General features: G+C 42.4%; 1 protein-coding gene across 1 annotated transcript in view; it reads right to left on the reverse strand.

Moving 5' to 3' along the window:
- Nucleotides 1–3,134: 3,134 nt before the first annotated feature.
- The window catches only part of ZNHIT6 (zinc finger HIT-type containing 6), a 56,772-nt gene continuing 33,088 nt past the window's right edge, over nt 3,135–26,818 (reverse strand). The window contains exons 9-10 of the mRNA XM_006033856.2: nt 11,302–11,426; nt 3,135–3,295 (exon numbers count right to left, since the gene is read on the reverse strand). Of these exons, the coding sequence (XP_006033918.1) occupies nt 3,210–3,295; nt 11,302–11,426 (211 nt within the window). The 3' untranslated portion in view covers nt 3,135–3,209. The remainder of the gene's footprint in view (nt 3,296–11,301; nt 11,427–26,818) is intronic.

Genomic DNA, 26,818 nt, shown 5'->3' on the forward strand with positions numbered 1-26,818 from the left:
CCCCCTTCTCCCCAGAAGTCTTTGCTGCAGCAGCTCCACACTGCTTGAAGGTTCAAGGCTTACGATATCACCACATGTACTATCATCCCATAGCACAAGAGTAGGCTACCTTTCCTGGTTGCAGACTGGAATGACCCACCCTGAGTCAGGTGGGAAGAAAGGTGGATGCTAGCCTGGCTGCCACCTCCACATGTCCTGTAGTGGCACAGAGAGAGCATCTGCAACTGAAGCTCCCTGCCACTGAATGCTGCCAAAGCCTCAAGACTGCAGGCCAAATTTGGCCTGTGAACCATAGGTTGCTAGCCCCTGCTATACCAGATCCCACAGACATGGGGTCTTAGTCAAATATGGACTGGAATGATCAAACCCAGGATAGAGATTAAAACCTGTTGCAGGGTATTACAACAGACACCATCAGCAGGTGTCTTGTTAGAGATCTCTATACAGCACTTTTTATGGACTATTTTAAATGACAGAAATCACAGCTGAAATTTCAGTAAATCTTGGACATATTTACAAGACTTGATTTCAAAGAATGAAATCATAATTCAAGGTGCACAAAATAGAGTGTTTATCAGTCACAAATGTATTAGTGTTACTGACAGCAAACATTGAGTTCCATGATTTTCAGAAACTTATCCTGATTTGAAACATCTTGATAAAAACTCAAAAAGGCAGCAGTGTGCAAGCCAGAGAACAGTTTTCACCCACCTTGCACAATGTACTGTATTTTTTTGGCATACAACACCCCCCCCACCACCTTGTTTTTGAACAGCAGAACGTAGGGGGTTGGACTAGATGATCTCTGGAGGTCTCTTCTAGCCCCATTTTTCTATCATTCTATGAAAAAAAGATTTTTCTGGTTATGGCTGACTAAGACAAAGTCAGTTCTTCTGGAAACAGCATCTAGGACAGTGCTTCCCAACTTCTCCTCAGCATGACCCCATATTTTTTATGGCCCCATTTCCAGAGTATGATCCAATTTCCTTAGCATGGCCCCTCACTCCCTACCCATGGCCCTCTATCCCTGCGACCCCATCTGCTGATGTTGCGACCCCATTTGAGCCTGCAACCCAGTTTGGGAACTGCTGGTCTAGGAAGGGTGGCAGAGCATCTCCTGAGATATCATACTTCCTGGACACAGTACATCAGGGGTGCTCAATCCCTGGCTCACAGGTCAGATCTGGCATACGGCATCGTGTCACTTGGCCTGCACGGGTTCCACACGTGTTTAGAAATTTGGCGGCTAGAAGCTGTGCCATCTCTCTCCTGCTGTCAAATATACAGACCCATGAGGAGCTTTGAATCCTCCGTGTTGGATCCAGTCCTGATCCCAGTGTGCAGTGCAATCCTGGCAAGTGTCAGAAGGGAGTGGTGCTGGATCCCTGGGTCCTAATCCTGGTGTGCAGAGGGTGGGAGAAGGCAGTAACAGATCCCTAAAATCTAATCCCAGCACATGGGGCAAGGAAGGGGACTGCTGGGGCCCAGGGCCCAATCTGGCCTGCAGACAGGTCCGTGCAACTCATTTGGCCTACGGGGCGAAAAGGTTGAGTACTACTGCTCTACATCACACAAGGTTAGGCCCCCAACCCTTGCAAAGGGCAGTAGCAATACTGTTACTTCTTTAATGTAACTACTTCTTTATCTAAGTTCCTGTAAATAGTGCTGTTTCCACATCACAGGCCTCATCATGATGCTACCAACAGCTTACTTGCAGCTGTGAACACAAGCTTGTGCTCAGCTAATAGCTACAGTTGTGAGGGTTAACAAGACTCTGCCCCATTCCATTTGCTGAGCAGACACAAGTAGCAGTCATCTTAGAAACTGCATGGCATACGTGGCATCTCCAGGAATGCTCCTTTTCCAGTGAAGAAAACAGCTTCACCACTTAAAACGTGCATCCCTACTTTGTATAGTTGACTGGGGAGTAAAAAGTGCATGTAGCATGTGAGAAAATTTGATATTAAGCAGGGATATCACAAATATGAAAAATTGAATTTACTGTACTAACCATACACCCTGTTACCAGATAAGAATTAAGTCACCATTAAAATATGATTGCATATGGAAACTCAGCATTGCAGAGAAATGCCACAACAAATCAGTTCAACTAGGAAGCAATTTAGATAAAAAAAGTTTTTTAAAGTTTAAAAAAATAGTAGCCTCGAGCAGAGGTTCCCAAACTCTGACAGATTGCACACCACCAATTTAAAACAATATAACATTAAGTACCACTAGCAATTTTTTGTCAAATGAAGTACAGGTTTCCCTCGCTTTATGCTGTACATGCATTCCTGGAAAACGGTGCATAACTCGAATTCGCATTTGTTACATTCACCTTCCAATGTAACAAATAGGGATACAGTTCAAGACCTTGACTGTACAGACCCCCAGATCCATTTCTACCACTTTTACAAGACAATTTTGGTACTCACCAACAGCAGACAGTACTCACAAGCACAGGGCACTATCATAATGGGGATGGCAACTACAGAAACACGTGTCACAGACGAGCGAGGAACACAAATCCACAAAGGAGATTATATTTTGGTGCACGTCACTCCCACAATGCACCGCACAAAGAAGCTGACTGCAGGCTTCCCCCACCCCAGCCGCATAAGAGTGAATTTACTTTGCATATAATGAATTTTTGGTATAAAAAGGGTACTCGCATAAGAGTGAATACGCATATACAGAACCCGAATAAAGCGGGGGAAACTTGTAATTATAATAAATCAGTTAACACGTACCACTGACAAGTTGTCTACACACCACTGGTGGTACCCGTGCCACAGACTGGGAACCGCTAGCCTAGAGTTAAGGCTTCTAAATTCATCTAAATAAGTGGACACTTACAATTCTTTGAAGTATGAAACTGGGATGTTAAAATAAAAGAAAATTATTTATCCAAGATTAATACACAAGCTAACATGTGTGTCGTTCTTATGTGTGCGCAAATATTTATGAGAGACAGACATTTAAAAGGAAAAAAGGCCCACTGTGAAATAAATAGTTGGATTTTCAAAAAATCAGAAAATTCCCAAACTGTTCACCTATTTAAATACTAAGTATATAGAGACCAAAAGTTAGCTCATGATTTTGAAATCACTGTCTAACAGAAAAGTAAATTCTGTAAAAAATGGATTTAATGATATAAGAATACAGATAATAGGTCGACTGACCCCACCCCTTTTGTCAAAATACATCTTTCAGGAACAATCCCGTATTTCCCCCTCTTCCAGAGAGGAGAGGGATGAACTATCACTGTCCGAGCCTTCACTGGAGTCACTGGCATCTGAGGGTACAAAAACAGACAGGCAATTAGTTACTGCAGATTTGTTCATTTCTTACTTGTTTACTCATGTACTCATGGCACAAGAGTGCTTAAGAAAGATAAAAGTCTTGAAAGACTACATTTTGTTGTCCTCTACTAGATATTAGGAGAACTATTATTTTATAAGTGAGATTATGCTGACAAACTGCTGGCCCTGACATGGATCTCACTGTTGCAAGATGAAACAAAATAGAGCTCATGGATTTCCTCAGTCTTTGCTGCTCTTTGTCAAGCAGTTATACTGAATGTGTGTCCCTTATAACTATTCTCCACCCACTGAGAAGTTTAAATTGTTCCTTCCTCTAATTTGTTTTGGAATATTATTTTCTTGGCTACTACAAATTTGTATTCCAAATGTAATGCATTAGCATCATTTGCAGTTTTATCAGCGTCTTAAGCCAAGGAACTGTCGAGAAATTTTGTTGGATAGTTTTAAGTTGGAAAATTAAAGGTAACATTTATGAGAGTCGCATTTAAAAACCCAAGCTGGGTTTAGGCTGAATAATCCCAAGAGCCAAACAAGATGAAGCTATGGGCTGAGAATACCCAGTGCTGTAGGAGAAACCCACAATGTTCTAGCGACATCACATTATTCAGCATTCATTTCCCACACTGGTATTCCCCCTTTCCCAGTTCTTCTGCCTCAGCAAACACTGACCGCTCCCACTCTAAGATGAGGTCACCAGATGCCAGCACTCTGTGGCACCAGCACATAAGCAATATAAAAATAAACTACTGCAAAATAAGGCCGTGATGCAAATCCCCCTCTGATTGGTATTTTCAATGTTTGACCTTTTGATGAATTCAAATAGGTTTTCTGGGCATTTGATATTAGCTGATCTTTAATAAAAGAAATACTACAAAGACAGAGCTAATGGAGTATCATTGCTATCTTATGTCCTATAGTTGGCAGGCATAGATAATACATGAAACAGAGTGCACCTGTACAGTTTCAATGGAATTTGGTCAAGAAAATAAAAGCATTTCACCCAGAAACATCAGAGGTCACATTTTGTCCACATTAAATCTAGTGTATAATCAATTAACATTTATATGCTAGATATGTACTGAGTAATGCTCAAAGTGAGGGTTGTTTTTGCCCCTAAGTCTTGTTAAAACTTCTGTAATCCCTTACTAACTTCAGCCATGACTGACCTTGTATCCTGAAAGCAGAACACCTGAATTTCTTCTTTAAGCAAGTCAAGCATTACAACTTCACAGAAAATAGTTTGATAATTTGACTCACAAAGATACTGAACAGACAATGTTTAGGTAGTAAATTATTTTTGCTTTGTTATGGGAAGTCCTTTATAATACGAGTACTATGTACTGCTTTTACTCCATTACAAATAGTATACTGTAGACGGCCTGCTAGCAGGGCTATACTAAAGTTGCACACTTCCCAACACTTGTAAAAATTCAATCAGATGCACATAATTTTGCTAATATTTAAGTGTTTGGGTCTGATATTTTCAATGCTAGGTGTTTGCCCTAGGCTGAATAAATTCAGAAAATTTCAGCCAAAATACCCGAATCATTTCTCAGAACAGGAATATGAAAAAAAATTATGAATCAATTTCCAGAAATTCTGGAAAACTTTCCCTTGAAAAGCTCTGGCACCTTTCTGTTTTTTAAGCAGGGAAGGGTGACCTTTGTCAAAGCTGTGCCTTTTGCTGACTCATAAAGATAAGTCCAAATTTAGCTCCATTAAAAACTCTGGGGGAAAAAAAAATCCCAATTTGCTTATTTTCAGTAGAAACTTACACTTTGCAAACTAAATCCCTAAAACATTCCACCTGTAGTGCACATGTTCCAGCCTTGGGCTACGTAGGACTTTCCCTGCAATAACTGAAGTGCCAGTTCTGGGCTCCTAAAACAAAAGCAAGGATATCGATACCTGTATCTCAATAATCCACTTGCTGGGCCCAGGCATTTTTAAGGAGTAAGATGCCACAGATTTGAATATAGGGAACAAGGGCTGCATCAAGGTACAGGAGAGTAGATTGGGATGAGGACCCCAGTGGGAGGAGAAGGATGTGACTGGAAGTCTGAAGGAATGAGACTAGGACCTGCTGGGCATGGAGAGTGGGACTTAAAGGAGCCTGAAAAGCAGTAACTGCGTTCGTGAAGACGGGAAAGAAACAAGATGAGGTCTTGTCTGTACTGGGGGTGTTTACTGGAAGAAGACAAGCAGACAGCCGCCAGAGCATGTGTACAATGAAGGCAGCCTCTACTGGATCTGCATGGCTCCATGGCAGGAGTAGGACCAGCAGATGCAGTACCTGGTAAAAAAATATTTTGTTAATTTCAAAGTTACAACTGCCTTCAGCTACAAAAAAAGTAGAGGAAATGAAGTCATTTACTTTATCCATTCTTTGGAAAAATGCAAGATCTTATATTTATTATGAGGCACAATTGTGTACTGAGCTTTCCTTTCCTTTTTTGCATCTGTGACAAGGTATTTACCAGAATTCACAGATTCATTGGAATTTGACAAAGGCTGTGCCATGAGCGCTTCTGCTATGGCCTTGAATTTGCGACTTCTGAGCTGTCAACTAGGACTGTGTGAAGCTTCAGTTGCTGATTCGATTCGGTGGAGATTCGGCCCAATTTGACAGCCGAATCTCTGAAGCCGAATCGAATAGGAGACCCATTAATCTCTCCCAATTGAAATCAGAAGCTTCTGAATTGAATTGGAGAGACTTGATGATTCGGACATAGACACAACTTTATATATTTTTTCTATATACCTCAAGGTACCAGGTGGCTTGTGAATGTGTCCCACAGGAGCGCGGGCGGGGGGCGGTCCCCCAGCGCGAGCGGTGGTAGACCCAGAAGTGGACCCGAAGGACTTCCAGTCCACTTCTGGGTCTACCACCGCTCGCGCTGGGGGACCGCCCCCCGCCCGCGCTCCTGTGGGACACATTCACAAGCCACCTGGTACCTTGAGGTACATAGAAAAAACATTTAAAGCTGTGTCTATAGACGAATTGCTGATTCTCCGAATCAGAATCGAAGCTTCATATTCAGATTCAACTGAATTGCATCGGGACAGTGATCTGAATTCAATGAATTGAATCACTGTCCCCTGAATTGGGCCAAATCCGAATCTAATACGGTCCGCTTCGCACACCTCTATTGCCAACCATGCCTTAGCACCACCACCACCCCAGCCCCTGCATACTGAGCTAATACTGGACTAGCTCAAAGAGATCTGAATTCTGGTCACTGCAACTGGATGCTGTTTTCTCTCACTTCCTCAAGATGAAATACAAAGAAAAAGCAAAGTAGGATTTTGTGCCCCACTTCTTCATTATTTTTAACAGAAAAAAACAAGCAAACAAACAAAAACCCAGCCCTTCTGCTTTTATATTCAGGTCCATCTTCCTACTTTCCCCTGAAAGATTCCATGGACTAGTTCATTTGGGAACTAAAAGATCCAACATCAGAACAAGTTTTAGTATGTTTTTGTTAACACCTATTTAACTTAAACAGAATAGACAGTTGAGATAAAAAAGAATAAAAGATTAAAATGGTAAAGCTCTAACTCTCCCAACCCTTTCAATTAAGGGTCATGGATCACAATGTACATGTGCGACCTCTAAGAAATCCTTCAGTAAAAGCAAATCAAACTACACTTGACATCCTTAATATTAAGGTGAAAAGCACAAAAAAATGTTTAAAATTCCATATTTCAGATCTTCCTTGTATGTTATTACAAGGCTAAAAAGTAGCTAATGGATTTTTTCCCCCTTTTTTGCAGGTCCCTTAAAAACATACACCATTATGTTACTAGAAATGGCAGGTATATAGTATCAACAATAAATTATGCTCCAAAGACTCTCACATTCTGAACATGCCAGTTCAACTTGGGTATTATACAAAAATGGTATTATAGATATAAATATCCCAAGTTGATATATTCAGTAAATGTTTTACATTAAGATTATATTCTGGAAGATAGAAAGACAACATTTTATCATCCAAACTCTGAAACTCTGGGGAAGAGAATGAGAAAAACTAACATGCACATTGGAGATGGAGACCAGAAATAACAGTTACAGGATATTGGGAGGGAAGATTTATTTTCCATTTCTAATATATAATCCCACAGTGGTATTTGGCAGTCTACTAACTTCCCAAGGATACTCTCTCTTAAGAGTTCAAAAACTTTTCAGTGAAAGGTTAAGCACAACTGAAAACGTTTGGTTTTTTTAAAACTGCGCTGAACGAAGTACATTCAAAAATAAAAGATGCAATTCCTGTGGTATTGGTAACATGAAAAGACAAATGTCTTTTGGTTAATGGAAACTGGGAGTGTATTACTGTTTTCTGTGTACATCTGGGAAGGCACAAATAATTACAAAAAATTAATATGGATAATTTAACATAATGATATATTTACATGTATAACATTCAACACAAAGAATCTAAAGTTTATTTCTATACATAGATGGACATGTCATCTCAAGCAAGGCTATTATGCATCTCTTTTCCTAGCTTACTTTGTATGTTCAGTAGATTTCTACGTAATTATAAAAACAGTAGCACCTGGATGTCCTACGAAGTTAATTGTTTTAAACCATTTAAAAATGAATTCTAATACTTGGTTTTGAAAGTTAGACTCAAAAGAAAGCAGTCATAAATTCTGTAGCTTTTCTAATTTTGCATTCCCCCCAACTGCACAGTCATATTTTAAAAATAGTACATCCTCACTTGTTCTCTTTCAGAAAGAATAGCTAAAAAATAATTCAGAGCTACATTTGTTCAGAAAAGTGAAACAGTTGCAAGTTACTGTATCACACTGAAGAACAGAGATGATAGTTTTGCATTAAATAAAGCTTGTAAATGAAAGGTGCAAAACACCAATAATTAAGTTACAATACTGTATCAAATTGAAGAGTAGAGATGCAGTAGTATTCTAATATTTTAAAAGTCTAAGTCTGTCTGTCTGTAATGCTTTATTCGCGCTGACAGGGTGATGGAAACAGCCAATCAGAGTGCTCCAAGCATGGGGGAGTGCTGGCATGATTCTGAAGCCGTGCCGAGGACCAGACAGAGTGTGAAACTGGACAGGGGGTGGGGGAGCTGAGGCCAGCAGCCCGCTCCCTCCCCCCACCCACTTCCTGCAAGAGGCAGAACAGCGGCAGCATGAAATAAAGCTTAAAAAGAGGAGGACTCTTACACAATATCCATAGTTACAACTTAGTAAAAAAGTTTCCATTTAGATAACTAAGGATGTACTGTAGGAGTATTATCAGTAAATGAACTTTCTTTTTAAACTAAAAAAGAAAAGTGTTTTTTTTCCCTATATCCCCTTCTTCCTCCTATCCACCAGGTGACTAGGGTTTAGGTAGCAACTCCTTTATTATGGTTTCCAGGGCCATTCAGGTCAAGCACAGCTCATGGCTGGAATGCATTATTAACAATAAGTCACCTAATGAGATGTGCAAAGGTAAAAATAGCATGATCTTTCACAATCACAACACTCATTTCCATCCCTATTTAGTTATTATCCTTTGCTGTGTTGTATCTAATTACATTTTAAAGCTTCTTATGGTAGGGAGCTGGACTCTCAAATTTATGTCGCCACTAGCATGCATAAAAACAGCCACAAAGATTAAACATATTCATGGATTTCTTAATGTGTAGCAGCTGATTATGTCACCTAATATAGGCCTTTAAGAGGGCCACTTTTTTTTTTTTCTTAAACAAATCTCTGAAATAGAGGAAGGTCATTCTCTTGAATAAATTTTCTTGTTGTCTCAGAGAGTTATCAGCATTTCCTCCAGTTCCTGCTGGGAGGCAGCCAACACTGTCCCTTGACCCATTCTATACTGTACTCTTACAACATGACAGCAGTGCTTCAAATTTTTGAAGTTTATTTAAAACCTCATTTGAACAGCTCATCAGGCAATAGTACATTTAATGACCAATATGCTATATTCAAACTAGGGCCACAAACAGGCATTTCTTTCTAGTGGTGGAAATTTTTCACCACTAGAAATGTTAGGGGGCTGAGACGCATGATTTATGAGGAGATGAGGGAACTGGGCTTATTTAGTCTGGAGCAGAGAAGACGGAGGGGATTTAAAAGCAACCTTCAACTACCTGAAGGGTAGTTCCAAAGAGGATGGAGCTAAATCAGGGGTGTGCAATTATTTGGGTCTGTGAGGCACATAGGGAGTTTTGATGAACTGTTGTGGTCTAGGTCAGCAGCCTCCCCACTGCATAGCATCTCACCAAAACTCCCTAAGGGGTCCTATCCTGTCCATGGAGACCCTGGGACAGCACAGGATTAGGTCCTAGGGCAGAGCCATAATCCACTCCCCACATGCTCTTGCTAGAAGAACTGGCACCTGCTGCAGGAGCATAAGGGCACTGGATCATGACTGTGCTCTGGCCCCAGCCCCGCAGTGTCACCAGCTGGAGATCCCAGCCTCACCTGTCCTTCCCGCTCCTTTACAGCGCACCCTGCCTGCCCGCAGCACTATCCCATCTGCCTGGCTGTATGCCAAGCTTGCACGGGTCCCACCCCTGACTGTGGGTGCAGGGCAGACAGGCCAGGGTGCTCAGGCAGTAGAGCCAGGGCTAGCAGCAGCAAGAAGGAGCTGCTGCCACCAGGGCTCCTGAGAAGTGAGTCTGGCCACTGTGCTACTCCAGACCTGCTGAGCGACTGAAAGTAGTGGGACCGGCGCCATGGCCCAGGTTGTTTTCTGTGCCTGGACTGGATGGGCCTGAGGGACTTGGCCATAGGCCAGACAAAATCCAAGTGGGCTGGATTTGGCCTGCAGGCTTTATTTTGCCCACCCCTGAGCTAGACTGTTCTCAGTGGTGGCAGATGACAGAACAAGGAGCAGTGGTGTCAAGTTGTAGTAAGGGAAGTTTAGGTCAGATATTAGCAAGAACTTTCTCACTAGGAGGTTAGTAAAGCACTGGAACAAGTTACTCAGAGAGTTTGTGGAATCTCCATCCTTGGGAGGTTTTTAAGACCTGGCAAGACAAAGCCTTGGGTGGGATGATATAGTTGGGAATGGTCCTGGACTAGATGACCTCCGGAGGTCCCTTCCAACCCTAATTTTCTATGATTCTAAGTGGCAGTGGGCACTGACTGTGGTGGTGGGGGTGGGAGGGGACGTAGCAGGGGTCCATTTGGTACAGCTGCGGGGGAATGAATTCAAGGTCTCTCTCCAATAGCTGTATTCTATACACTAAAATTGATAACAAGTTTGTCATTTTCCATATATAGAATCTAATGGGGGGGGGGAAGGGGTCATCACAAATTTGAAGTCATCTTTGATTTGGGTAAAGATAGTACTTCCTACTGTAATCATTTACTAGCCATAGAGTGTAGCACATCTTTATTCATTGCTAATATTCTAAAAAACAGTTTAACAGATCAACTGTCAAACATACCTGTCAGTTTTCCATAACGTTTTAATATTACTCATCTTGATATTTGTCAACTGATTGCTACTGCAAGTTCAAAAAGCACGTCCCTTCCCTAATGGCCTTCCTCATGTTCTCCCCACTTCGAGGCACCTCCAACCACCCTGGCCCAGAGTCAGGCAGCAGCCCTAGGCTGGTACCCTAATTAAGACTAGGCTTTTTTCCCCTCCCCATATTGAATGGTGAATAAACATTGTCTTGGATTCAACTAAATACAGTAAGTCTAACAATATTATTTATTTTACTGCTGTGGTTACATTACAGAAAATGTGCCAAATATCAGTAATCCTGGTAAGCACAAACAGAGTATGTATTCTATACTTTAAACCACCTACCAATGGAGTTAAAGTAGAGCATTTTTAAAAGCCCATAACATTTTTCCCCACTGGCAATCCCTTACATTTGGACATGAATACATATTGTACACGACTTGCATTAATAAAGGGTGTACTCTTAATCATTGTTTATTCAACTAAAATATCCAAGTACAGCATAACAGGAAATAAATGTATGCTTACCTTGGCCAAGAACCACCATGCCATTCCTGAATTTTTTCAAAACCACGAGTAACGTTGGGTACTCAATTATTACTTTGTCTTTCAAATTGTCTAGAAGGCTTTTACTGGTATCCAGCTGATTGTACCTTTAAGAAATTGAAAAGTTTACTTTAACTTTTATAGCACTTAGTGAGCAATAAGGTTTTTCCTTTTATTTTCCAGATATGAATAGAATGATAGGTTGTAATTTTTCAGGGAAAGATCTGATTTTCAACTGGAAGCAAAATTTAAATAATAAATCAATATTACTATTCATCTATATCAAAATTTACATTTTAAGACTTCCTATCATTTTATAATCTAAGAGTGTAGGAATGAGTGAGGTTAAAGTTCCTTTGAAGACAGGAACATTGTAAGAGTTCTTAGTAAACACCTTATTCCTCAAAACCACATTCTGAATGAAACATACAAAATTCAATACTCACCTTGTTTTTCTGAATCCATCACTGTTAGCACATGTTTAAAACTAGAGGTATCTGTAAGTTTTCATGTTTAAGGCTCTAATATTTAATGGTTTAATATCCATGTTTAATATTATCAGCATTGTTTTTGAATTGCCAATGGTTTATTAGACAGAAAGAATAAGGAGAACATGTTGGCTGACATTGCTAAAAAACAAAATTATGCCAGAGGCATCTAGAGCAGCTATCTTACAGATCAAACCAGTTGGATATATGATGTAGACAATGTACAAACCCTATTATTGGAATCATATTAAGAAGGGGCACAAATCTTGCTGTTCATCCCTCTGCCAAAGCCTCTCTCCATAGTATCATCTGCCAACACAACTCCCAGTAAAAAAACTCCCCTTATTTGTATGTTTAGCTGGGTCACATGGTTAGGGTCAGCAGACCTTTTCCATATATGGAATCCTTTCCTCCCCCTTCAGGAAGGGCACATGCAAAGCCAGTGCAGGCATCTGCCTTATGTAGCACAAATTATGCCATAATAATAAAAAAGTAAACTGAGCATATTCCCTACAATTACATCCTATTATTGCAATGTACTCAGCAGACTCTGTAAACAACAAAACCAAAAGGACAGAATAATTTCCTGAAGGTTTTTATAAGGCAAGCCTTGTTGTTATTACTTTATATAACTGCAGCATCTATTAGATGCTCAGATATTATTATGCCACAATCTGAGTAATGTGACTCCCTTTTTGCAATCAGGATTATTAAATTACTAGTAAACTACTGTATCAGTTGAAAGGCAAATAAAGTTCAGATAGAGAATAAGTGCGTGCATTTCCCTTACTGCTATTTCCTTTATGATCCTTTACATGATGTGGAGTTATTCTTTGCAAATAACCCTACTGTAGGGGTGCTCTTTAATGCAGCCTGTAGAGCCATAGGTATCTATCCAGCCAGCAGGGATCCCCACAGATCGGGAAATTTGGCAGCCGGGGAGTGATGGCAATCAATAAGGTCAAGCCCTCTTCTTGTGAAGCCAGGTTGGGCCTGGGCCATGCCTTTTCCCCTTATAAGGCTAAGCCATGCCCTCCCACCCCACCCTGCAAGGCAAGGTGGGAGCTAGGACGCCCCCTGATCCCCTCTACATAGCTGGATGGGTCCTGCCATGACTGCCCCATGCCAGTTTGGGAACACCAGACAGATCTGGCCCACGGACAGCATGGGTACCGCTACCTGGCCCACTGGCTAAAAAAGTTGATCACCACTGCCTGACTGCATGGATGAAAAATTACTGATAACCTTGGCTATTTACAGTAATTTGTTATTGAGAACAGCACATCACAGAAATCACAGATAAAAGAAAATTCTGCAGGTAAACAAAGATTTGAGTTTTCTGGGATTGGAGGAACCTTAATTTAAGCAATAGCTGTTTCTCTCTTACATTCAACTTCAATCATCATGAAAATATTTGGTTTCATGTTTCTCTCAGCCCAAAGTAATTATAACCTGTTCTTACTGAAACCCTTTAAATGGGTAACAGTATATTACATTTCTTATTGAATGAATGCATTCATAACTTGTGGATTAACACACATGAACAGAAACATATTTACTGCTTTATTTACAGTACTTAAAATACAGAGTATGGCAATACCTTTCCTTTGGCAAGGAGTACAACACATTCTTTTCTGGTTAAGCAAACATTTACCACCAAGAGGCTAAAGTAATTCACATGCCACAATACACTTTCCATTATCTCATGTTTTAGACAAAACATCTTTAGCGTCCAGCTTGGCCTAGCATAAAACATTTATACTTTAAACTATTTTATGATAGCAAATTATTAAAGTGTTAGATCACCAAGTCAGGCTTTATCTTTTACTTAAAAAAAAAAATATTGGTCTACAGACAGTGACATTTACAGCAAATATCTAGAACTTTAGGGCACTTAAGCCTGAACTGTAAGTCTGTTTTTAAGAGAATATAGCGTAAGTATAATGACCAGGCTAAACATCAGAAGCATAGTATTTTTTATTTTAACTCCTCCCTTGCTATTTTTCCTTCCCCTCCTCTCCAAAGAGCTTAGCCTTTTCAATCCTGCACCAAATATATCTATTTTGCCTATCAGTACATATGTGCCTCTTTACAGTACTACCCTCAAGTCTGCTCCACCATATAGGTCTGAAAGACTTCAAGATTAACCCACCACTAGTACAGCATTTAAGTAAGTACTAGCAAATTGCCCGTCGAGCATGATGGGGGGTGGGCAGGTGGGGACAGAAGCCCATGTTGCCCCTCTCCCCATCCGCGGCCTGGGCCATTGCCCCCACTCCCCAGGTTGGGTCCAGCTCCCCCTCCCCCCCCGCTTTGGATTCCCCCTCCTCCCCATTGTTTTGGGTCCATTTCCCCCCATTCTCCCCTTTGGGTGTGGCCCCATGTGCCCTAGCCCTTCGAGGCCCACTGCTGCCACCGCCTCCCAGGAATGTGGGGAGGTGGGGAAAGCTTGCCGGCGGCAGCTGCAGTGAACAGCCATGGTTGTGGCGCTGGCGCTGCCACTGTAACCTCCCCCCTTCTCGCTCCCCTCCTTCCCTGCTGCCTCCTCCCCACCCCCCCTGCTGGCTGGTGTTGGGGGGCACGCTCTGGCCCCTGGCTCCAAGGAGCAGGGCAGCGAGGGGGGCGGTGCTCCGGCCCCAGTCCCTGATGTCACGGCGATGCTCCGTCATGTGAGGGGAGAGTGAGGCCAGTGCTTCGCCATCAGCACCCCATGCTGCAGTCGCCAAGGAGCAGAGCTGGGGAGGCGAAGCCAGCGTCACCGGCCTCGCCCCCCGGTCTGTCCCCTCCATCATGGCAGCACTCTGTCCCCACTGTCCCCACTCTGCATCCTAGGAGCAGGGCAGGGCGGGCGAGGCCAGTGCTGCTGGCCTCCCACTCTGCTCCGTCTGCTCTGTCACCCCCGTCATAGCGATACGCTGACCCCGCTGCCTCTGCATTACAGGCAGGCAGGCAGGCAGGCAGAGGCTTTTATATATAGAGAATTTTAAAGTCAAATAGGATTTCACCTCAATCAGAATCAGCATTTTTTGTTCGGTCAGAAAGAGGTATGGCCTCCCTACTTCGTAAAAAAACCCTCTTTGTTCCTTGAGGGCAGGTGTGGGTGCTGGATGGGGAAGGAGAACTTTAGCTACACCTGGGGCATTTTTTTTCTGGGTTAAAACTGGTAGCACACTTTTCTGAATTTTGCAACTTCCTACTTAAAAATGAGAGATAAATACAAATGCAGAAGAGATACAGAGGGGCCCTTGAGGTAAAAAAAAGTTGAGAACCACTGATCTAAGCTGGTGCCACTTAAGGTCTTCACCCTCCTGTATCCTGCTCTTTCCCATCAGCCCTATCCTGATCCCTGATCTGTATCTCCCATGACTGTAGCTCCCATGACTGAGGTTGCTCCTACAGGGTCTCATGCCACAGACCATCTCCATACCCCCTCCTGGCAGCCACAGGAGTGTAGGAGGAAAGGAAGGGGTGTGGCATGGTGACAATGGCAGTAGCAATCTCCAGAGGTGCACATGCAGGCACTGCTGGAGTAGCTGGGAGCAGGTGCAGGATGCTTGATGAGGGAGGAGAACATTTATCTTTAACAGGTTCTCATGGGATGCATCTATCATGGTCATAGCACACCCTTTGGGAAACAGTGGTCTAGTCATATGCAGGGGACCTGACCATGTAAGTTTCTGGAGAAAAAGGCAGGCAGGCAGACTGCCCTGAATACAAAAAAATCAGATATTTTCTAGCTGTGCAGAAGTCTAATGCCAGACACTCTCACTTAAGACAACCAGGCAGATTAAATCAGAACTCAACAGAATTTAGACAATTGTAATGGTAGTATGGATATATCAAATGATACATTGTAAAGGTTTGAACGGGTAAGTGAAATCAGCATACTTCTGTAGGAATGCAGGTTAATGTCAATTTATGCATGGTGAGGGTTAAAGCTTAACTTGGCAAGGGCATGCTTCTTTTATCTACAGGAGCACGCAGACCTAACAGTTGCACTATAACAGCTGATGCCCAAACTTGAGCAGCGGATACCCTTCCCTTCCCTTTTAAAGTGGTTAAAAGTTCACTGGCCTACAGCTTCAGAGTAGGAGATTAGTGATAACAACTCAGCAGCAATTAGACAATTCTAAAATAGCCCTCTGTTATAAAAGCATCAGTCTGAGGGTAATTCCAGTTCTTGTTCCCTGAATTCTCTCCAATCTTCTTTATACCCCCCCGCCTCCCTTTGTCTCCCATTGTCCACTGTCTGTGCTTTGAGCATTTACTCATACTACCCCTTTGGCTTGGAATGGTCTCTCTCCTTCAAGTCCTTTCTTAAAAGGAACATGTCCTAGCAACCCTACATCATTTCGTCAGCTGGCCTGTCACCCATAAGAATTACCAGGCCAAACCACCAAAAAAACACTAGGCTTTTATTAAAAATGAGATCTTAAAAAAAATTCACTGCTTTATGACATGCAAGTTTGTTTTTTTTTTAAACACCTCTATGGGAAAAAGTTACCATGAATCTCGTCATCCTTAACATTTTTCCTAGAGCCCCACCTGTGTTTGTTCCAGAACGGAAATATCCTGGGCTTGGTATGTACATATAATGCCTCTCTAATCGGGGTTTAGCGAGTGACTGAATGCACTGCCACTTTGCTACCATTGATTCAATGATGCAAGTCCAGGAAGACCTTTCAGACACATTTTGTGATGTCCCGGGATAAACTGTTAGCACTTCTTAATCTCAGGAACCTTTTAAGGATTTATCCTGGAACAATAGACCTGGATGTCTGATAAAATGGTTAATCTCAGGACAAACATGACATCTGTTTATATTTCTTTTATAAAAAGATGTACGTTTTAATCATCGTGGCCAAATGTTTTAGTTATGGCCAAGTGGAAGGAAGGTTTGAAGAACGTGAATCCTACATGCTTAAAGCCCAAAAGCAAACAATAAAGGCTGCTTGCAGACATTAAAAAACAAAAAACAAAAACAGCACTTTACTTTAAACTCAGGGTGTTCCCACACTGAGCCCAGCACATGCCCAGAAAAGGCAGTATGTTAGTTGGCCCTGGCTTGCCTGACATACGTATAGATCGGACACTTTAGTGGGGCTTTTTTGGCACTTTTATCCAATAGCTGATTGAATCAGCTTTAGCTAAAAGTACCAAAAAGCCCCGCTAAAGTGCCTGATTTATACAGTACTGCAGAGCCGGGTTCAACTAATGTGCTGCTGCTTTTGGTAATGTGCATTTTTTTTGTTTGTTTTTAACATCTGCAAGCAGCTTAAATGTACTAAAAGAATCTCATGACTTAAATCCATTGGATAGTTAGAATGTATTATACTGATTACTGCCATATAAATGCTCACAAAACTGGAGGCCTTCCATCTGGCTGTGGAGAAATGGCTTCACCTCTCCTCTCCTGAACTCTGAAATGTAGACACTGCCTCACTACCCCTCTCCAGTCCCTCCCCACATCTTACCCCGTCACAGTCATATCTCTATTTTTAGTCAATCCTTCTTTAGGGATGCTCACCTGTTTCAGAAAGGAATGACCCCAGGCTCCAATCTCTTTGAAGCCCTTTCCTCAGTGTAGTTTCCAACTTACCAGCTGGAGGCAGCTCTCCATGCTGCTGGCTCTGCTCCATGCTGTGCTGAGGCTGTGTGCAACATGGGCATTTATCGGCCAAATTATTGGCCCGATATCCTATATAGACAATTTTCTTTATATCGGTAGCGATCCGATATTGGACCAATTTATCGGTGCACCTCTACAAATAATGCAGTTAAATGGGCTGAAACGGACAGTAGCATGGAAAGCAAAGAACAATTTTTAGTTGGTCTAATAAAAGATATCGCATCTACCCAAAGACCCTTGTCTGTCCATGCAGTTAAAGCAGGTAATGTATTTGACCAACACGCAGATAACCAATGTTGGTTACAATGTAAGCAATAAGCAGAAATTATTTGAGAGTGGCACTGCACTTATATAATATGCATACAGTGGGACTACATTGTAATAAAATCCTGTTTTCCCTCGATATTCAGTTTTAAAGATCCACCTAAAATTGGAACATTCTGGGAAAACATAGCACTCTTATATCACTCCTCAGGAAATCTGTCATTGATACCTCAGTCTTATCTGTCACCTTTTTAAGGACAGGAACCATGTGTTACTTTCTCAAGTACTATGTAGCTTTGAGGTTCTAATTTTTTTTTTTTGTTAACATCTGTTAAGGTTTCCAAAAAGTCTGGCTGCCTACAATTTCATACTCTAGAGCAGCAGTTATCCTTTTCAGATTCAAAATGTTATTGAATGTGGCATCACACTTGGTTGAAAACCACTATTGCACTGTCGTAGCTCATCTCAGCAGTTCTCAACCAGGACATGACTGCCACTGAAATCAGGTGAAGTGCCTGCATGTAAGCAGATCAGGGTTTCAGCAAGTACGTGTACTCCCCCTGCATCGAGTTATATCTGGTAAATCCAGAGCCTCCTTTTGCCATGGGCCTTCCCAATCCAACCCTGCACAGCATCTCCTGGAAACCGAGGCATGTAGGGCAGGTGGAGTTGGCCTGCACGCAACGTAAGCCAGCTCTCTAACGTGCTTTAAGCCCTAATGCAGAAGAAGCATGCACTTGTGCTGCAGCCCTTCCTGGTCTGGCTATGCACACAGTGCATGGGACACTTTTACTTTGCTGCAGCTGCAGTGATTGCCCCATTTGAGAACCACTGCTCTACAGCCACACTCTACCACTGTCCAAGAAGGTAAAAAGAAAAAAATACAGCCTCCTAATGCTCCTGTAGATAGTAATTCTATATCAGACCACTATCACAACAAACCCCCTCCACTTAAGCCTAGAGCTATCGTGTCAGTAGTGAAACTTGTCTTTACTATCTCCTGCTAAGATCAGGTTTTCCTGTATGTCATCCACAGGAACTCTTGATTTTAATAATAAAAATCTTGCAAACTGGGATTAAAGTTAAAACTTAAACATGTGATTTCTGGAACTCATAGGTCTTTAGCCACAGGAAAAAGAATCTCTGTTCAGATATATAACTGCATTCATGTTTCAAAATGCAGTCATTTTCAAAATCTTGTTGTGGTCATAAATTGCATAACCATAATCACCTTTAAAATGTGGGTAATCTTGAAACAAAAACTCTTCTCCCTAAAACATTTTGTTGCAATGCAAATTAAGTGGAAACATTAATGTATTTTATTAATATAACTACTGAACTGCCTGTCAAGAATGATGGGGAGTGGTGGGTGGGGACGGAGTGCCACTACTCACCACCCCGCGCTGCCGCCGCCTGCCAGGAGCAGTGAGGGGGAGGGAGCTTACTCTGCTGTCCCCGCTGCCAACACCCCACGCTGCATCCAAGGGGTGGCCTGCCCGCCCCCTGCCAGCCCTGCTCCTTGCAGGCAGTGGCAGCACTGGCGGTACAGAGCTGGCCTTGCCCCCCCACTCCATCCCCTCCATCATGGCGGCGCTTTGCTGTGCTAGTCTGTCCCCACTGTCCCGTGTGCCCCTTTGCTGGGGGTGGAGTGCGGCCACGACAGCAGGGACAAATCTGTCCAGCACCACCACCTCCAAGGAGCAGGGCTGGGCAGAGGGGGAGGCCCAAGGCCAGCCCCCTCACTCTGGCCCCTCAGTCCCCGCTGTCATGGCGGCACTCCACTGTGTCTGTCTGTGAGGAAAACTCCAACTGGTTGTTGCAGTAAGCATTGCAATTGGCTGCTGAGACAACCAATCAGAGTGCTCATAAAGTGTTATGGACAGACAGACAGACAGACAGACGCTTTTATTATATTAGAATTAAGACAAAGTAAACCAGTAAGTTTCATACTATCAATTTTGGGCCCAGCCCTACAATCTCACAAACTCCAGGGAAGTAAATCGAATTCTCTTGACTAAAGCACAGGATTGCACCATTCAGTGGATGTCTATTTTTGTCTTAAAGAAGGGAGCAAAAGAAGTTGTGTATAACACTTAGAAGGTCTCTCCCAAGCACTCATTCTGTAGCACAGCAGATAATAACTAACAGATGGACTTTCATTCCTAAGTGGTGAATAACCCCATCGTGTGGTTATGATTTGGTGAACACTGAAATATTGAGCTAGACTTCCAACTTAAATGGAAAAGGAACATCTGTAGTTCAAAATGTGAATAAATTTGGTCTTGAAACAACATAAATTTTTTTATATTTAACTATTCTTAAAATTCTAACAACATTCAAAGACCTGTTCTAAATTTTAAAAATTGATAATCTGAATTCAGAAAAGAAAAAGTGAAACTTTTTTTAAAAGAACACTCTTCAGCTTGAAATTAGTGAAAAACTAATACCTCCCCAAAACTTAAGTTTTACCACCATAATAAAATATACAAAAATTGTTTTTAACTGCACTCTTTGAAAGAGAGCCCAATCTTAAGTGAATTCAAAATTTTACATATTAAAATAGTACTTACATTCATAGTTAAAAATACACTGGCATTAACTACCATATGTACTCAAATCTGAGATGACCCTGATTATAAGATGACCCCCCACCATTAATTAGATTCTATATATAGAATGTAAGATGAGAAGATTTTTTCCCCATGCCAATAGGGGGAAAAAAAACCTAGTCTTGTATTTGAGTAAATACAGTAGTTTATGTTGTTATGCTACTTTGTAAACCTCTTCTCTATGAGCACTGTTAGGCTATGCTTGTATAAGCCTTTCCTTTCTTAACTTCCCCAGTTACTGTAAACTCTTGTGCAGCTCTACCTGTGCTAATATAGAGCAGCTGGTGCCTTTAACATCATTATGCTATTGCCTACCCTTTCTTAAAATAAGTTCCTGTCTAACCACGCACTCTCATGATAACAATGGTAAAAAAAATTAGGAAAAGGCACAGCATATATTTTTCTTTAAAACAGCCTGTCTTCTTCAGGCAATTAGTTGGCCCTATAGTCTTGCCAGGAACAAACTGCAATTTTTATAACTATTTCAAGAAATAAATAATTTAAACTTAAATTTACTTTCCTATTGAAGGAGGATCCTTAACAGAGTAGGTCTGTGAAGATGGTGTTCCATTTCTTTTATGTACATGTAAAAGCTCTTGAACCTAGGACTCCTAGTATCAGAAGTACAGACCTTTACCACTTGGGTGGAAGCAGTAACTTCACTGATAGAAACAGCAGTAAGATTGTCTAGAGCAGGGGTCAGCAACCCTATGACTCATGGAGCCTGTATAACTGGCCTGTGGAGGAGGGGCTTTGGTGGGGGGTGGGGGACTCTCCCTGCACTATGCTGCAGTCAGGTGCCTGGGTCTTCCAACATCTTTCCACAGCTAAGCAGCAGTGAAAAGCAAAGGAAGCCACCAGGTTCCAAATGCCCACCCACCACTTATCTGAGCTGGATCATTTTGGCTTCCTGGCAGAAAATGCTGCCAATTCCTAATATGGAGGACCTAACAAAGGGGAACGTAACATACTCTTTACAAACACGTTAGATACATTTTATCACTTGTCTATACTCACATATACTGAAAGTACGCATATTCCTTTTCAAAGAATAAATGCTGAAAGATTCAAGAAAACAGAGAAGGAATAACTTTATGCCTTTCCTTCATATTCCTTTTCAGCTCTTTCCTCCTGTTATATGATGATAAATTTCAGCCATTAATTGCCTTCAAACAAAGATCCAATTGAAGAAGGGCTATAACCAACCCTTTTGCAGGCTATAGAAATGCTGCCAAGTATAGAAATCAAAACATGAGCGAAAAGCAGAAGCAATAGAAAAAAATTATAAAAATTCTTGCACTAATATATTCCAGGGTGCTAACATACAATAAGAAGAATGAAGCAAGACCCAGTTAAAGGCCATAGGAACACTATATCTACTTCCCAGATAAATTATATATTATGGGACATGGCACGCTCTGAATACTCAATCAAGACAAGCTAGTCACTGTTAGTTTAGAGATATTAGAAAACAGTTAATGCCAGAAAAAAGGCACTAAGAAATTGAATGCAGCTAAGTCACCTCAAAGGCACAAAGACTATCCTTGTTTAAACTCTTGAGAATGAGGCAATGGCTCAAAGAGTAAAACTTGTTTAAAGGCAAGCATAGAAAAATACATCAGCTGATGGCAAAGCATGAGAAGCAGATAAGGTGTCTATTCTAATGATTCATTTGATAGAGTGCAAGGAGTAACTTGTGTTAAAAGGGTTCAGGATGCACAATCATGATCCAAAAAATCCAGAAGAAAAACCATTCTGTATTAACTTCTTAGGTCCTTATGGGAGGAAGTGACAGATGATAACAGAAAATGAGTTTGGAATTAACAGTCCCTTGGTTCAGTTCTACCAGGTTCTAAATTAGTACTAAAATTTCAGGAAAGCAAATGTTGAGAATGTAAGTGATCTAGTAAGATGCAGTATTGAACCGGTATGAGAATCAGTTGGAAATTCCTACAAAACACCACAATTAAGGTTCAACAGGCTATAATGCTTTTATAAAAACAAGAATTAGCCTTGTGGTTTTGCAAGGGCTACTGAGACACTAAAAAGAATCTGCAACTTGGTAAAGTGGGAAGGTAATTAAACAGGAATACTTTGAGCCACACATGGCTATGACACAAAAGTGCAACAGAAGAGCATACTGAGCTATCTGGTCAGTCAGAGGGGCTAAAGGATATAGGAAATCTCCTGAGGGAAGAAATACTAGGGAAGAAAGAAAATAAAAGCAGGTCACCTAATAAGAAAGGAGTGTGAATGACTGAGGTTTCAAAAATTACCTTTAAAAAAACCATGGATATCTGTTTCCTAAAAGAAAATGAAAAATCAAAACATGCAACTTCCATCAATGGTAAGATACTGGAATAATTATAGAGAATAAAGGAAATGCAGAAGATGCAATGTATTTTGATTATAGTACATCCTGATTACACTGTGTCTTAATCACTATTACTTGAATCATTAGTGTAAACAAGCATGTGGACTAAAGCCTGCCAAAAATATTGGAACCAGCACATAATAAAAATGTTATTGCATCAGCTAAGGGAAAACTGTTAGATCAGCTTTGACATCCTAATTAATGGAAGCAAAGGGCACATTTATAACACCTCCAGATGAGACACAGTGGAGACGAAATGTATTACTCGTAAACTGTGAAGAATTTTGGTAAGTCATGCTGTGGGCATGGCTTGGGAAACTGCTTTCAGAAGCAGAGCATGCTTTGGAGCTGAAGCCAGACACACGGATCTTGCTATTTAAAGAACCTTTGGTAACACATTCTTGTTTTACATATTTAGCACTCTTGCCTGTCTAGCAGTATTTAAAAAAATTACTAGCCAAAGGTGGGGGCATATATGGATTTAAAGATTACAAAACCAGAAGGACACCAGTGTAGTCCCATCTCCTATGTAATACAAGCCATCGAACTTCACCCCCATAAGCTCTGCAGTGGAGTGAATTATTCTTGTTTACATGAACAGAACCAAATCCAGTAACTTGTGGTTTGAATTAGTGCATATCTTAGAAGACCGTCATTCTCACTGTAAAGAACCTGACGATGATCAGTTGATAACTTCTCTTTAATACATGCCAATGCTTAATTACCAGGGCTGTGCAAAGCTTTGGTAGCCAATTCGATTCGGAGATCAAATCTCCGAATCGAATCAGGAGACCAATTAAAAGCTCCAAATCGATTTGAAGCATCTGAATTGATTCAGAAAAAGATCTGGAAAAAATCCGGCAATTTGGCCATAGGCTAAACAGGCAGCTGACAGATGCCTCTAACTGGTAAGTCTGTCGGGGTTTTGGGGCGGGGACTGGGACAAACTGCCCAGCTGGGGAGGGGGCGTGTAGGATGCAAGCATGGCTCACTCTGGGCGGAATGGGGCAAGTGACAGCAGGGCATAGCCCCCACTCCCAGCACTGCCATGCCCTCTGGCAAACAGTGACAGCGCAGAGTCCCTGCTCCCTGCGCTGCTGCGCCCATATCCCGCACTAGCTGGCAAGCAGCAGCAGCAGCAGCACAGAGTCCCTACTCCCAGTGCTGATGCAGGCGTGGCAGTGGTGAGAGCGGGGGCTCTGCTCCGGGCGGAAGCAGCACCGGGGCAGAGCCCCTGCTCCCAGTGCTGCTGCACCCGCGTAAGCACTGGGAGTGGGGACTCTGTGCTGCTGCCGCTTGCCAGCCAGCATGGGAGGCACAGGATAAGGGCATGGCAGTGCTGGGAGCAGGGGCTATGCCTTGCTGCTGTTTGTCCCATTTTGCCTGGAGCGAGCTGCACCCACATCCTGCCCCCTCTTTGCCTCGGCTGGTGGCAGTAAGGCATAGCGCCTGCTCCAAGAGCTGTCACGCCCACATCCTGCCCCCCCCTTCCAGAGTAACGCACACCCCCTCCCCTGCCCACCACCCCAGCTGGGCAGCTTGTCCCAGCCCCAGCCCCAATCCCTTCCTCCCCCATGCCCCTTCCCTCCGCCCTCTCCCAACCCCAACAGACTAGTCAGCTGCCTGTTTAATCTATGGCTGAATCTCCGAAGCAACACCAAATCTTTTGGACCAGATTCAGCTGAATCGAATCGGGACAGTGATTCGAATCTCCGAATCGAATCACTGTCCTCTGAATTGGCAGAATCCGAAGCGAATATTTGCTGCTTCACACAGGCCTATTAATTACCCGCACTGTTCCAAAGCTGTATCTTTTTTCCCAATTTGTGTTTTCCTAACTTAACTTCCAGCCACTAGATCTTGTTATGCTCTAGTCCGCTAGATTAAAGAGTTATATACTGACAGATACCTTCTTGTGCTGGTATTTTGGGCCTTCACTGTGTGACATAGCTGGCATCACAGGGGTGGGGAGACAGTGACCAAGCAACATGCTTGATGTCTGACTACAGCAAGTCACACAGGGCTGCTATAGCTGCATAATTTTAAGAAGCCCTAGTGAGTCCTAGATTCAGGCTGGCTGAAAGCACTCCTAACTGTCAGAGTCCAATACTAATCCAAAATTAAGATACAGAACACAGATTGAAAGTCTCTTTAAAGCAGATGTAGAAAGAGTTTCCTTTGTTTCAAACTGTACTTTGTAACAGAAGGTAATGAAGATAACAAGCAAATGCAAAAGCTTTTGCAGTAGTTCAATGTAATCCAGTGTAGCTCAGAACAAGGTTATCTGGAAATACCAAACTAGAATGTCAATCGACTGTGGACAGAAGGAAGCTGCAGTTAAAAGAACTCAATGCTATCTTACATTCACTGCTTTTGTCATGTTCTTCCTATTTCCATGAATAGGGAGATGTAGTGGGGGAAGAAAAAAAAAAAAATCAATCATTCCCCCAGTTATTTTAGACTGGAATAACCCTTTCATAGTTTATCTTACCTAACACTTAAACACAGACTCTTCACATACTTACTCTTTCCAGATTTTTACATTTTATATGCATAGGAGGATCCTAGTCATATATTTGCCAATAAAGGGCATTCACCCTTTGTAATGAAAGGGAAAAATATAAGTTATAAAAATAAACAAAGTAAGGTGACGTCCAAATAATCAGTCCTCATTCCATTCCATCAAAAGCAGAAAAACAGAGGAAGTCCACTTTGGCAAGGATGGAAGGAAATAGCTTTGGTTCTCCTTTTGAGAAGGGAAACTTTTCATTTCCAGTCAGATTTTGCCTCTATGACAGGAGAAACAGCTAAGAGACCATTTTTTACAGGTTTGGTCTTAAAACTCAATCATGCACCAAGGGTGTTGGTTGTAGCCATGTTGGTCTAAGGCAGAGCTTTCCAAACTTTTCATGTTGGTGACACACTTTTTAGACATGCATCATTTCGCGACACAGTAATTCAGTTCCGGGGGAGGGGCCAAGGGAAGCAGACGCGAGTAAGGGAGCTCTGCAGTGCCCTTCCGCAAAATTTTCTGCATTTCGCGTGACACACCTACACACTGCCGCCGACACACTAATGTGTCGCGGCACGCAGTTTGGAAAGCTCTGGTCTAAGGACATAGGCAGACAAGGTTCTTTGGGTAAATCTGATATCTTTTATTAGAACAACTAAATAGTTGGAAAAATTGTTCTCTGAAAGTTTTTAGGCACAAACACCCTTTCTTCAGGTATAGGGAGAGTCTGCTGCTGTTTTGTGTTCTCCTGGTTGGAATAGGAGTCAATATGCAAATTTAGGTCTGTGAAAATGCAAATGTATAGCAGTGAGGATCAGAGGCTACGGGAGACGATAGGTGAGAGACAGGTGGAGGGATGGGAAGGGGGAATGTTGACCTGGTGATAAGACGTAGCTGGTTTACCACTGCAGCACACACTCACTCCTGCTTGGTCAACTCAACTCCCTTCTTCCACAAGCCTTTGCCAAAAAATATCCAAAGTTGGGGTTACCATATTTCCAGTACCAAAAAAGAGGACCTGTGGGCAAGAAAGGGGGAAGGGGGCAATGATATGCCCATGCCCTGCCTCTGCCTCTCACTCCTAATCCCCTGCCCCGCAGTACTGCCAGTGCCCCACACTCCCAACCCTCAGCTCCTGCCCCTCCAGCCCTGCTGCCCATGCAGCTCTCTCCTGTGCACACATGCACGCACACACTCTATGTCTCTTCTCTTACTGCAGACCATGTGACCCCTAACGGCCAATCACCTTGCCTGCTGCTCCCAGCCCCAAGCAGTCAGCCTGGGAAAGCAGAGGCAAAACAAAAGCCAGGGCCAAAGCTGCCATGGAGCTGAGGATGGCAACCCAAGTAAAAGACAACAAGAAATTGTTTTTTAGATATATTGGGAGTAAAAGGAAGGCCCAGGGAGGAATAGGACCCCTGCTAAATGGGCAGAAACAATTGGTGACGGACAGAGGGGACAAGGCTGAACTCCTCAACGAGTTCTTTGCCGCAGTGTTCCTAAGTGAGGGGCACGACAAATCTCTCACTGGGGTTGTAGAGAGGCAGCAGCAAGGTGCCAGACTACCATGCGTAGACCCTGAGATGGTCACTTGGAAGAACTGGATGCCTTTAAGTCGGCAGG

Source organism: Alligator sinensis, unplaced genomic scaffold (assembly GCF_000455745.1).
Source record: "Alligator sinensis unplaced genomic scaffold, ASM45574v1 scaffold32_2, whole genome shotgun sequence".
Taxonomy (NCBI): Eukaryota; Metazoa; Chordata; order Crocodylia; family Alligatoridae; genus Alligator; species Alligator sinensis.